Source organism: Vairimorpha ceranae (assembly GCF_000988165.1).
Source record: "Vairimorpha ceranae strain PA08 1199 chromosome Unknown NODE_52, whole genome shotgun sequence".
Classification (NCBI taxonomy): domain Eukaryota; kingdom Fungi; phylum Microsporidia; family Nosematidae; genus Vairimorpha; species Vairimorpha ceranae.
In genome coordinates this window covers 1-14,955 of record NW_020169347.1, presented here as the reverse complement: position 1 = coordinate 14,955, position 14,955 = coordinate 1, and the positions used below count along the sequence as shown (strand labels likewise).

At 23.4% G+C, this 14,955-nt stretch overlaps 4 protein-coding genes across 4 annotated transcripts; all 4 read left to right on the top strand.

Annotated features, from left to right (window-relative positions):
• Positions 1-1,734: 1,734 nt before the first annotated feature.
• Positions 1,735-2,160, top strand: AAJ76_5200013221 (hypothetical protein; the record flags this gene model as incomplete). The annotated part of the gene is made up of 1 exon (XM_024475931.1): positions 1,735-2,160. The coding sequence occupies one exon, from the start codon at positions 1,735-1,737 to the stop codon at positions 2,158-2,160; it is 426 nt and encodes a 141-aa protein (XP_024330409.1).
• Positions 2,161-4,579: 2,419 nt separating this feature from the next.
• Positions 4,580-4,741, top strand: AAJ76_5200010376 (hypothetical protein; the record flags this gene model as incomplete). The annotated part of the gene is made up of 1 exon (XM_024475930.1): positions 4,580-4,741. The coding sequence occupies one exon, from the start codon at positions 4,580-4,582 to the stop codon at positions 4,739-4,741; it is 162 nt and encodes a 53-aa protein (XP_024330408.1).
• A 1,058-nt stretch (positions 4,742-5,799) lies between these two features.
• On the top strand, positions 5,800-6,954 carry AAJ76_520009156 (m48 family protein; the record flags this gene model as incomplete). The annotated part of the gene is made up of 1 exon (XM_024475937.1): positions 5,800-6,954. One exon carries the CDS (start codon positions 5,800-5,802, stop codon positions 6,952-6,954), a length of 1,155 nt encoding a protein of 384 aa, XP_024330407.1.
• A 2,389-nt stretch (positions 6,955-9,343) lies between these two features.
• On the top strand, positions 9,344-10,642 carry AAJ76_520005612 (hypothetical protein; the record flags this gene model as incomplete). Its single annotated transcript, XM_024475936.1, has 1 exon — positions 9,344-10,642. One exon carries the CDS (start codon positions 9,344-9,346, stop codon positions 10,640-10,642), a length of 1,299 nt encoding a protein of 432 aa, XP_024330406.1.
• Positions 10,643-14,955: the final 4,313 nt, after the last annotated feature.

Below are 14,955 nucleotides of genomic sequence, written 5' to 3'. Positions count from 1 at the left end.
TATCGTTATATTTAACATATGATCTGTATAATTAATCAAAAACAATATTTGTTCTGTTTTTTAAACATATGTTGCGGAATTAACTTTAAAATTTTATAAAAAAATATTTTGTTTGTTATTAATAAAAAAAGTTTAAGCATTTTTTGCAACTAGGTGAGTTGTTTATAAAAATTTATTGCTTTTAAAGTACTAGTATTTTTTGTCTGCTACAAAATTACTTAATTTACGTTATTGCTTAAAAGGTTTAATTTATAAGTCAATTTTTCTGATATTTGTAGTAACTTCTTTAAAATAACACAATTTTTTTAGATAATTTATACTAATTTAATTAAATAATTGGTTTTTAAAAATATTTAGCGTTGAAAACTTGAGAATTAAATAGTGTAATGTTAATAACACACTAAATTTTAGTCGTTTTAAGATAAGGACAAATATTAATTTTTTTCATTGATTATTGGTTACTTATAAAACCTGAACGTAAATAAAGAAAAATACTGCTAATAACATAGCATTTTAAAATAAATATTTAAATACAAATATTATATCATATAACAAATAAACCCATCTAGGGAAAGACGCGCATTTTTGTATTAGTTTGTTGAAATATTATTTCCGAGCAGGCCGCATTCCTGTATAGAATGCCAGTTAGATTATAAAAATCTAGTCTTACAACCATTTGAATTAAAAAATATATATTTATGTAAAGCATTTCTAAAACCAATGGCGCATCGGGTCAAATCCATAACAAATGACTAAGTGACATACAATAAATTGAAAGATTGAAATTTTATTGGGTATCATTGGATATCAATAACAAATCATCTTCTTTTAAGAATTTAAGAAGCTTATTTTTACGAAAAAATTTTTTCAATAAAAAATTATAATAATGAATCTATTAGTTTTTTTTTCTAAATAACCACACGGTTCCACCAAGGGATATTATATTACAACTTACTTTGTGTTTATTTATAGCATACAAATATCTTTAAAAATAATAACTTTTTTTGTAAGCTATTATCTCCTAAATTGCAATATATAACTTTAATAAAAAACTTTTTGATAAATCTTTGCGGTTTAAAAATAGTTAAAAAATTTTTTTGAAAGTATATTGTTTGCTTTTTTGAGTACTGTCAAATTAATAAACTTTTTTATTTAAATTGTTATGTTCAATTTACTAAATTATTAAAATAAAAAAACAGCCTAATATTTTTTTACAACTGAAAATAACACTTACAAGTAGAAAGTTTATATTGGCAAATAAATTTAATGTAAAATTGGTTTTAATAACTTTATAATAGTCTATTAAAACAACAATAAATTTTTATAAGCCTATCAAATAATTTTGTAATCTCTAAAACAAATTTTAAAAATAATTTCACACTATTGTGTAATGCTTTTACAATTCTAATAAGGATGTCGTAAAGAAATAATTAGATTAATTTACAAGTAACAAAGATTTAAGTATATATTTTTTATTTGTTTGCACTACAATCTAAAATTCTTTTTTGCATTTTATCGTTTCAAAAAAACTAAAACACAATATCAATATATAAAATACAAATAATTCTTTTCCAAAAAATTGTGTTGTAATATTGTAAACGATCTGTAATGTTTGCATGTATTGTAACAATCATGTCTATCTGTTTCATAAAATTACAAAACAAGAAAATATAATTTTTTAAAATGTTTTTATATTTGTACTTTATTTATTGTACAAATATGTTCAGGATAAGCATGTTTTATGATCCAAGTGTAAAACTATTGTGCAAAGACAGTACATTGCTTCCTGAATTCATCCATTCTCATGACGATCCAAGATTTTATTACAAGTTAAAAGAAGTTTCTCCGGGATACTTAAAAATTTACTGCATGGGAAAGATATTAGAGCTAATTGATAATGATAAATTAAAATTTGTAGACGAAGAATCCAATTTACAAAATCAAAAATTTAAAATTTTTTTTACTCCTGAAGGAGGGTTTAAAATTTCTCAATATGGTTTATGTATGACATTAATAGAAAACACAATAATTAACGTGAAAGCCTGTAATGAAAATACTGATCAAATATTTATGCTGATAAAAGATACTAATAGTGCCATAATAAAACCCTACACTGGACTGACATATACGTATGATACATATAATTATGCAATTAATTGAACTTTTTAATTGTAATAACACATTATATTTAATTTTAAAAAGTATATTAAAATCTTATTATTAAAAAATAGACTACTTTTTTACAATTTAGTAGAAAACGTTATTTTGTAAATTTAAATTTACAGAAAATAACAAATTTTTTTGTAAAGTTAAATAATATCCTATTTTTTAAAAAAGCCTTTTTTTTAAACATTTCTTTTTTATATTATCAACTAGCTTATATAATTTTTTAACAGCAGGATTTATAATTTTTTAAAATATTAAAGGAGGTTGAATTTAAAACTAAAAAATTATACATAACTATAATTGGTGTTGTTATTAGTTGCTTGTATGTTTGTTATAAGTTTTTAGTTAAAGGCAATTGTCGTAGCTGTTCAATCATCTTATAATTAAAGGTGTAATCTTATTGGTTACTAAAAATATATAATAATTATTCACAAAAAGGGATGAAAAAACTAAATGAAACCAATTACGATAGCAATAGGTGACTATTTAATTAAATTTCGTTATAGATTGTGCTTTCTGTTTTACATCTTTTGAAGATATGGCAACTTTCATTATTATATGTAAAATTTTATGAACAGTATAAGCGTAAATATAACCATTGTACAACTTCATCTTTTATGAGCACTTTAAAGCAATATAAAATTAATATTACATTAGCAAATAAGCTATTTTTAGAAGAAGCGTTTAATAATATTAGAAAAGTCTAATCTGTCATATTTATTATATATCAAACTATTGCGTTAAAAATATATTAAAAATTATTAAATGCAAAGTTAAAATATTTATTTAAAATCAAATACTCATGTTGATAATTTAATTTCTAATTTTTTAAGAAAAGAAAAACAAATTATTAAACTTTAATATATATATAAAATAAAACGCAATGCAAAATTTCTTAATCTTGTATCTATGCTAGTTTTTATGTTTTTTTTTGCAACCTTTTATTATTTAAACAACCTCGAAACACTATGAAATGTCTTATATCAGTTTATTTTTATATAAATAATACTTAAATCTAAAAATACTCATTTTTGGTGGTACATTTACATTCTTTTTCATAAATATCCAATGTTTTATGATATTTAAGTATTTTTGATTTTAATGTCGTATCAAAGTTATAAAATGTTTGTGCAAGGCTTTATTTTATGTTAACATAAATGTTTAAAATAAGTGCTAAAAATGCACATAACAATCTTTAGAAAAATAAAGTTTTTGATTTTTATGTTAACGAAAAAAGTACATAAAAGATAATTAAATTATAAATTAAATATTTTTTAATTTTTGATTTCTTAAATGTTATTAATATTTTTTTTTCTTAAAAAGTCAAACAAGACAAATAAAAAAGGAGCAAGATAATTTCTATTGCATGTTTAGGAAATTATAATGTAAATGTAATAATATTAATTTAGAATTATCTATGATCATTGCATCTTTATTTTTACTCATAACTAATCTTTGTATTATTATCAAAAACTGCGTGTAAATCATAGTTTGTTTGCTATGTGTAAAATACAACCAATATTAAAGATGTTGTCATGTAAATTATTTACTTCATGGACTAAATCGGCAGACCGGTATTTTTTGATATTACCAAAATTTGTAATTTTTTAACCTCTAAAAAGAAAACTTAAAAAGGAAGAGGAGTATCAAAAAATAGTAAGTGAAGTCAGTAACCATTATAACGATCAAAAATGTTATAAATGCGGTTTAAATACATGTAAATTGAAGGAAAAGGACAAGACTGCCTGTCCCTTTTCTGTATGTAACTGTAGGTTCACTTGCTATAAAGGAACAATTTTTGAAAACTCGCCACTTACTATAATTATTTTAATAAAAGTAATAGATATATGGATTAAGAATCTTCCTTGTGATCTTATTGTTACTATTGCAGGAATTCACAGGTCTTCAGTCCTGGAAGTCTGCAATAAGCTACGATCACTAAGAGGATTGGACTTATATTTAAATAAGTTTAATAAGATTGGCAAAGAGAATGTTATTGTTGAAATCGGCAAAAGTAAATTTGGCAAGAGAAAATACAACAGGGGTCATAGAGTAGAGGACGCTTGGGTTGTAGGCACAGTCGACAGAAATACTAAAAGAATCGTGCTAATAAAATTAGAAAAAGAAGACTCTCTTACTTTAGCGACGTTTTGTAAAAAATATATAAAAAAGAAACAACTATTTATAGTGATTGCTGGAAATGTTACTCAAATCTTTCCAAAGAATTTCTAAGACATCAAACAGTAACCCATTCAAATCATTTTGTCAACAAAAAATCCAACACTCACACCAGTACCATAGAAGGTAGCCGGAGTGGAATAAAAAGAACAATTCCAATAAGAAGTATAACACGGAAATTAATTGATACATACTTAAGTGCAATGGTTATGCCTCGTCCCGATGCTTGTGGGGTATGGGTCCAAACACCAGCAATGCGAATTCGCTAAGTAATATTGGCGTTTACACAACAATTGTCATAAAATATTTGTCGGTAAAGTTGTATTGTAAGCTTTTCTGCAGGCATAGACTAAGGGTTGTAAATGTTTTTAAAGATGTAGATAGAGAAGGCGTGTAACATCTTTGGGCTGGTACGAAAATTGTCGTAGCTGTGGAAGCATTTGCAGGTCGTATTTAGAGACCTTTAGTAAAATTTACATCTGAAGACCCGCCTGAGAAAAGGGAGTAGCAGGATGGTGAAGCTCTAGCATTTTGCATGGAATGGTGAGAGAGTTCATCACGGTCATTAGACCCATACCACCTTATCCGACCACAAGATCCAGAATCCCCTGATCTGGTAGCGTACTACCAGTTGTCGGCTCTCTATGAGGTGATCCCTACGGAAATTTTTAATACATCTTCCTACTAAGCGAGGCCCTTGTGGCATGTTAGTGCTGATAATGTGCTGTTTTGAGATTTAAAAAAGGGAAGTTTTCTAAGAGAATGAGATTAAGCATAATAAAAAAAGGTAGGTACAAAAGATTGGCTGAAAATTTAACAATTAAAAGACTATAATGTATAAGTAATCTGAAAAATTTATAGGTGCTTAAATAAATCTGATGAACTGAAGTTTTTCTAATAAGAATTTAATCAATAAACAAATAAATTATTATATATTTATATATATACTTATTAAAATTTATGTTGAAAAGAAACGAAGGAAGCAACAGTCTATAAATTTTGTTAAAATTATTTTATTATTAATTTGTAAATGGTTTGCTCATTTTTTAATTTGTTAAGTTATTAATTTTTTAATTTATTTACTTATTATTTATTTGTTAATTGTGCATTAATTTTTTAATTTTGGAAATATCCAAAAATACCAAATAGACAGACTTTAACCCCACTTCATTCTTTCATTTTTGTTCAGCTATTTATTTTTAAATTTTAATCTTTAATTGTTTTCTATATTTAGATCACTATTAATTTGTGTATCATGTCTTTATTGGTTGTTATGACACATATCTCAAATGTAACCAATGAATTTAATAAAGTTATAAATAGTATAATTTTTTCTCCAAAAAATTATGTGTTTTAAGAAACTATCTTTTTTTTGAATATATAAAAAATAGTAAATTATTCTTATTTGTACAATATTTTTTATTTAAAGTATAAAAAGGGAAAATTTTTTTACCCATGTATGAATGCCTTTTATACTCTTATGCACTTTTCTTTGTAATGATTTTGTCTTATGAATTGATTAACGTTGCGTATACTACCAAACCATCTTATTATTCAACTGAATTATTTTTAGAAGCCAAAAGAAATCATCTTAATAATGTTAGGTCGCAACTATTTAAGTTTGTAATGTATTTATTTGTAATAGCACTACTGTTCTGCAAAAAAAATGGAAACATTCTGAATTTAAAGCATAACAATTTTAATTATACGACAAGTAGCGGATCTCAAGGGACAAAGATATGCAATTTAATATACAATTTTTACAACTATCTTAAGACTGTACTAGAGGAGCAAAATATTTTAATAGCCATAATATTACTATATCTTTGTTTTGATTATGATAACAAAAAAATTGTAAACGTACTACTTGCCTTTTTAGAATACTTTATATTACATAGATTTATATTAAGGAATCGGTATTTTGTTATATTCGTATTTCTTAGAAATGAATGGTTTTATAGAGCATGGAAGAGATCTATTGGAGCTAAAATTATAGATATTTGTACCAAAGATAATCTCCCTAAAGAAATTATCGACTTTATTGAAGGGCGAGGATTTGTTTTTAATGTACGCGACATCGAAAGTACAGAATGCAATATTTACGTAGTTAGTAATCTAAAAATTGCTACAATCTACGTTTGTAACAAAGTATACAATTTAATGAGTCAACAAGAATTTTTAAGCTTATTGTACCATGAAGTGGGACATATTGTTACGTATACATGTTTAAAAAAAACTGTTATCAATTTTTTAATATTTTTTATTCCATCATTTTCCTTTACAAAATATTTCTTAAAGCCTACTACAATATCCTATTTAAAGACATTGACTGCACTAGAAATTACAGAATTTGCTTTAAAAATTCTTGGTTGTGGGTTTATTTTTTTTGGACAAGCATATGAATCAATTCAATTTTTATTTACTTTTTTTGACGAAATTAAGGCCGATAAATTTAGTGTAGGTATGTATCCACGTGAATATCTTAAACAGGGAATTATAAAGATGTGCATGGAGAATAGATCGGTGTATGATTGCTCTTTGCTTTATAATTTGTTTTTAACATCTCATCCCGCATTAAAAAGAAGACTAAAGATGATTGAAAACTATTAAATATTTTTTTTAGCATTTTAGTATATCAAATTTTATGGCTTAATTTTTGTAATCCCTAGTGATATAGTCTTTATAAATAAAAATTTTAACTTTAAACTGCCTTACCGTATTATCATGATATGGTTTTTGATTAAACTAATTATGTTTTTTAATCAATGTATGAAAAATATGTTACATTTAACTTTTTTTAATATTAATTTATTATTTTTGATTAACGTCGAATTATCAATCTCATTCTTTTCTAACATTATCTGAATTGGAAAATTGAATCATTTACATTTTGTAGTACAAATATCTTAGCTGTATGTTTACGACAACTATAAGTTAAACATGAAATTTTTTCCTCTTTACAATTTTTACATATTACAATAAGCTTTGATAAGCAAAATATTTAAGCAAATCAAACTTTCATAACCTTTGGTACGACAAAAATGTTTGAATTATTTTTACTATTTTTAAAAACTTACAATCGTATTTTAAAAAAAAAATAAAGATAAAAATTTTAAAGAAAAATTCAAGAAACGAATAATAAAAGAAGCAACGTGTATAGAGCAGAATATAAACTATGGTAGAAATCAATATAGTAATTAATGTAGTAATTAATATAATGATTATCATTTTATAAAAGTGTTCAAAAAAACAAGGTCTATTCCCGTTGGCACTGCGGTAAGAAAAAGTTAAAAAAAGATGGTCATATTATAATACATAACAGTTTTCGAAGTTTTTGCAAAGAAAATGTTATTTTTATAGGCATCACTTTCTTTAATAGCTTTTGTAAGCACCAAAAAATCAACTTGACTTATTTATTAACTTTTACTTTTTTAATAATTTGATCCACAAAAATATATAATTATGAAAGAACTTACTTGATTATAAGACTTTGCATGGTATTATAATAGTGTGAATAAAAGTCAGCATTAAACATATTTAAGAATATAACCTTGTTAATGTTATTATTAAAGAATTGTAATAGCTAACATACACCACGTGTTTAGCTATTTAAATGTCTAATAAAATGCAGAAACGTCAAAAATAAGATTGCTAATTAGACTTGACTTATTACAGGGCACAATTACTATATTGAGCATGATAATTTGATACATATATGTTTAAAATTAAATGGTTGTGTCTACTATTTTTAAGATATTGAAAAAACACCAGTCGAAATAGAGCAACTATGATGATATTAGCTAACAAGATTGAAGAACTTTTAAGAATATCTTATAAACATAAAGTGAGCAAACATCTAAACGTTAATGATTACTTTGTAATATAAATTAGTCTAAGAACTTACCCCTTAAAATTGTACAATTATTTGATTAAATAATTGTTAAGTACTTTTACTACTTTAAAAATTTTTATGTTTAAAACTGCAATTTTAATATATTAAGTCTATTAATTAACTTAATACATGAAACTAGATATGTACACAAAAAATTATTAAGTTGAAATAAATTTTAATTTCTTATCTTTAAAAATCATAAGCATAATTTTATGAAAATTACTAATTTGTAAAATACAACGTACAATCTATTATGTTAAGCAAAAAAAATATTTAACAAGAAATTTATAGATTTTGTCAAGTTAAAAATTATTTTATGCAATCAATTCCTATCAACAATATAAAAAGGGACATAAAAAGAGAGAAAAATTCATATGTATACTTACACATTAAAACACAAAATGATTTTTAAAAGTTTGATTATTTAAAGCAGCCTCATCATTAAATCTGTAAAAATCAAATGATGATAAAATAGATAAATTAAAGAATTTTTTCATATTGATTTGTTAGGCGATGATTGCATATTGCACCAAAACAAATAATGAATTCTGATGATATAAACCCGATATGCTTTAATAAAAAATTATTTTTTGTATAAATTTATTTTGATCAAAATATCTCTTTATATCTTACTTTTTAGTTAATCAAACTTATTTTATGAAAATTGTATGTATTGAATGATTAATATTCACACATTTAAATGTTTTGATCATCAAAATTAAATTAAACTTTAAGATTTGTTTATTTTGCGACAGTTTAGAACAGTATCTCAATTTTTAAAATTTAATACATATTTTTACGTAAAAAAGCATAAATTGCTTTTTAAAAATACTTTTCTAATAGACTTTTAATAATTACAAATAAAATATTTATGGTAGATTTTTCTCCAATGTTACATTTTTGTTATTACTTTTTTTACTATAAAATTTTTTACTGCAGAATTTTTCTATTTATCAATGTAAAATTCTTAATAAGTCTTTTTATTTATATTTTTTGTCGTAATTGGACATGTGATTATAAATACAATGTGTCGTATAAATAACATAAAATACTTTTGATACTGTAATTTTTGAATATAATAAATTATACAAAATTTTAAACCGTAAAATGCTATCTTGGCTGCAGACAATTTTTTGTTCAACGCAAATATTAGATGTTAATTCATTATTAGATCTAGAAAATACATTAGATTTCTTAAAAGCATTTGAAAAAAAAGAATTATGTGAAAATGAAGAGATAGAACAAAAGAGCCAAGATTTAACTAAAACAAAAGATAAAAATTTTTACGAAAACCAATCTAATTCAAATTTATTAGATGATCTTACAAATTTTATAGACGAATGTTTTAACAATGGATATAATAATGTTGATTACAATTTAAGTACTAAAATGTTTTCAATGACTTCTGAAAGCAATTATATGCCACAAAGTATCATGGATAATCAATATATTACTAATAAATGTGATAAACAATTTCGTACAATTAAACAACTGAGAAATGATACAGCGGAACATTCATATAAAAATGAATTTTGCAAAAATAACACTAATGTATTATTACGCAGAGCTCATAATGATTTATTACAAGAACAATATATCGATTCAGAAAACAACACTTCTTTCCAGAAAATTGATAATATTACTGTTTTATCAGATCATCAGTCTTACCATAAAAAGACTAATTTTATTAATAAACCAAATTATGATCAAATCAACATACCATCTAATATTTATGATTCACTGATTAAAAACTTAGAAAATAGTAAATATTCCATTTATGTTTGCAAAAATGAAAAAAACGTAAAAGATAAAAGGAAAAAACTAAAAATCAATAAAGTATCTAATATGCAAATAAACGGTAATGAAATTGCTTTTAAATCTAAAAGCGCAAAAAGTAAAGCCTTATTTCTTTCTAATCAATTTAAAGATAATGAGCGTGAACTTTTTGAAAAATACAAACAATCCGAAAGAAGTTTTAAAAAATTTTCTAAACTTATGATTAAGAATCGAATACCACAAGTTATAAAAAGACTTAAAATATCTAACTTACCTACTAACTTAAAGCTTAAAACAATTCTTACTTTAACTAGTCTTTCACATTTTTTAAATACTATTAATTCAATTCATATAAAGATAGAGCGAAAATCAATACAGATTTTTTTATCATCGTTGGATCTAGCATATGAAAAAATTAGCAAGTATGCCGACATTCCTACAAAACTTTTGATTTTTAAATCAAATTTTAACGATTTACATATGGTTGGCAATAAATTCATTTGTCAGGCTAATTTTGATGTTTATAAAATTGAATGCTTGCTAATTTATATCAATGAGAGATTTAATTCTTTTCAACGAAAACTTATAAAATTGAGAGATATTTTTGAACAAAAAGATATTTACAATTAAATTTTTTAAAAAAGTAGTTCTTTAGCGCAAGTAAATAAATTTTACTAGGAAAACTTATATATTTTTATTACCATAGTAATTTTAACAGGTGCTTTTTACACACACTAAAACGAGTAGTAAAAATGTCAAATATTATAAGATTATAATTTATTCATCAAAAATTTTTAAATTCTTTTTTGTTTATAATATTTTTTGATATTGCTATTTTTAATTGTTAGTTCACAGAAATGCTGTCATAAGACATATAATGTTTATTTTATACTAAGATTAAAAAAGAACAGATTACAGCACTTTAAACAATAAATTTAGTATATTACAAAGTTATAAAATCTAAACACATAAAGCCAAAAACATCAAATGTAAAATATTTTGAGGTTAATTAAAAATTCCTTATAAATAAAAAATCTCCTAGTGAGGATTATCATAAAAAACAGTCTAACGAAATTTTAATAAATCATTTCAGTATTTATTCTATTATCAAACAGTACTTCGAAAAAGGAATGCAACATCCAAACACATAAATGTTTTTGAATACACGAATTTTTTATAAAAGATTTAAAGAATATTTTTGCAAAATAATAGTATTCATAAATTATTATGAAAGACCGAATATGTAAAACCTTCATTCTTTTATAAATATGATTGTTGATTAAAAAAGAGCTCTTGATTGTTTGAATATACAAATATGCAATAATTCGTGTTGATGTAAGGAATACAATGTTTTTTTAAATCAAAAACGAATCATATACTTATTGAATATATAAAAAATATTTATCATATGTTTATAATCATTTTATTTTATAACAGTTTCTAAAAACTATTTAGATGGCTGTAATGAAATATAAATGTTTTTGTACTAAAAACCGATTCTGTATAAGTTTCCTATACACTAATTTTTTAACTTTTAATTTATATCACTGTTAATCTGTTTAAATAATATCATTGATACTTCATTTAAATAATTTTAAAGATAAAATAATAAATAATTAAACTTTTTAATTTATAATTAGTTTAATGTTTAATAGCATTAAGCAAGCCAACTAAAATGTTTTAGCATCATCCTACCTATTTTTAATAAACAGTTATTAATTACTGATGGAACCTGGGTTGGAACGACGACTTTTTTGGACAAAAACATTGTACAGACTGACCTGTGTAAAAGAATGGTTTTTAGTAAAAACCATATTTATTAATGTAACCATTCTTAAATAGTTCTTTCTCCTTATTTTAAACCAATGAACAATGAATATGTTTGATGTGTCATCCCAAAACCAATAGTATCGCGGGATGAAAGAAAAAAGAGATAATTTTATCCTTTCTTGTCTGTTACTGGTTATCCTGCACAACAATTCAGAAAAAGATTTAGTGATGCAAGTTTAATGCTTGCTTTGCCCTTACGTTATTCCAAAGTAGCAAGATATCTACATCATTAATTAGTAACTTTGGCGTTTAGTGAACTAACAATATTGTCTGTTGTTTTAAGCTATATATATAGTTATTATCAATGTCATTAGACAACACCAAACATTCTCTTTTAGGGCTTAACAATAAATTTCGATGTTTATCATCAGTTAATAAATTTGGTATTTCAGCTTGAAGTTTAATATATCATATTTTTTTTATAATCTCATCAACTTTACTTTTTACTATTAACTATTTAATCAGCTCTAGTATTTCGTCAATAATTTTTTTCAGATATGTCCAAGCATAATGTGTCTATGGAATCATTCGTATAGAGAATGTTATGCTTATCAATAATGTCTTGTATAATATTACTGTTTAATTAAACTTAATAATACATCCTTTATTAATATTTAAAATTTTTTATCACGTAGTTGAAGAAGTAATTTAAGTATTTGAAGATGTACTACGCCTATCAATAAATATTATTTTATAAAAATAATAAATGCTTGAATCTTTTTTAATTTATGAATAATAGATTCTACATCAGTTGAAGATTTAAAGTTAAATATATCTACATACTTATTATAAAATTCTTATAAATGTTGTATGTATTATATTTATAGATATAATTATGGAGTTATAGGTATGTAGAAATAAAAGCGTTAAAATAACACCTTTCTAAAAGGCTTTTTTTGTTAAAATTTATTAATTGTTGTAATCCCTTTGGATTTTGTTGGTAAAGGTATTTGTAATATTATATTTATAATTGCTAATATTGATTCCATATTATTTCTTCTAAATTAACTTTAAAATGTGGTCTTAGAATATCCAAGAAAATAGAAACCACAGAATCAAAAAAATTTTAAGAAAAAAAAGAGTTGTCATTAAACTAGATGCAAGAATATTCATTGATGTAAAAATATAAGCTAATAAAAACGAACATAGTTGTATTTGAGAAGGAGGGAAAAAATATTTTTTTAATAGAAATAACAAGCATTATTATTTAGAAACAGTAAAACTGAATAAAGTTAAGAAATATAAATTTTTAGTGAAGCATTAAAATTTATACAAAAATAAAAAGTTATATAAACATATATATATATACATATATAGTGTTTCCGTATGTCATGACTTTGGGTGGGTTAATTACAAAATATTACAGCAAGTATATGCAGAGGTTTGGTATAGATAATGAAGGATAAGCATTTCTTTAGTTTAAAGTAGTAGAAAAGACACTTGAAAGTCATCGATTGAATATAAGCAAGGTTATAGATGATAGATACGCAATATAAGACACGACTTAGTATACTACGAAAAATTGCCTTTGGTGGTGCAGTTACAAATAATAAAAGCTATGAAACTTATATACTTGAGCTTCAAAAATAAACTGCTTTATATTTCATTCCTCATAAATTAACCCCTCCAAGGAAAATTTTTTAATTCGATACATATAAAAATATATTTGACAAGTAATATAGTAGTATACCATAGGTTAACAATTTTATTTATATTAATCTTTACATTTGTTGGGATAATATAGAATTAAAAGTTTACAAAAATTGCATACCTGCTCTACTAACATTATTTAAAACTAGCTAACGCTATCCCGTTTGAAACGAGATTATAAATAAATAATATTCTTATTTTTCATTGTGTAACATGTCTTTAGGCTTGTGCGCATTGTTTAAAATACAAAATGTGTTATATTGTAAAGTAAAATTTGCAATAGTCACAATTTTGCAATTACAAAAAATTGAAAAATCTTATAAAAATACTTAAAACCCCGTAATATTCATTTAGTAACAATTATATACAATTTTTTGGGTTGTATTTTAATGCTTTTAAAGGAATAAAAAATAATAAGAATTTTACAAAGTTTTAAAAAAGAGGGGTAAAAAAATAAATAAATATTCAGATTCAAACTTTTTATATATATAGAAGATAAAAAAAATTCTTGAAAATTCATATTTTAAATATTTAAAAAATAAAAATAAATGTGGCAAATATCACAATACTTAACTTAAATTATAAAGTTTTATTAACTTAAATTTATAAGGTACTAAATGTATTAAGCAAGTCTAGTAATAGCTGGATTATATATAACAAAATAAAATTATATGATGTTGTGGTATTACAGCCACCGAATATATTTTAAGTTAATTAATTAATTAAAAAGTATTTCTTCTTCTTTTATAATTCCGATGGATAAAAAAAATAAAGGTCAATATCTAAATAAATGACATGTGGTAAATAATACTACAAGTTAATAATACTATTGATAAGTTTAGTGTACTTAACATTATTAGTATATATTTATAAACATTAACTCTATTGAAAGGTTTAATAGCCTTTTCTTTGATTAATATTTTAAATTTTTGTTTATTAGTCTGCAAGATATTACTTTCTTAATACGACATTTAAGCAAATTTAGTTAGAAGATAAAAGTTATATATTAAACCAATTAAAAAGAAATAAATTAAATAACTGCCTGTTGGAAATTATTTTTTCTTTTAAGTCTACTCTTGTTACAGATCAAAACATTGTAACATTAATCTATTGATTACTATAAACTGGTCTGAAACTAAGTTTTAGAAAATAATATTTAAGGAGAAATTTAATCAATAGAATGTTATCTTTAAACACCAACACCGCCAATATAAGAAAGAGTATTAAAAATATTCACATTCTCACTATTTTTATCCCCTAAAAGGAATGGTTTGTTTAAAGAAGATTTCGATTTCTTATTTAACATACTTATTTAATAAAACTTCTTTTTATATTTTTTATTTCATCTAAAGCCTGTTGTGTTTTAGGGTTTAGTTTCACTTCCTAATGTTTTACTTTATGGCAAATTACTAGGTCATTTACCGTCAGTGGTGATACACATATTAATAATGCATGATAGTTGT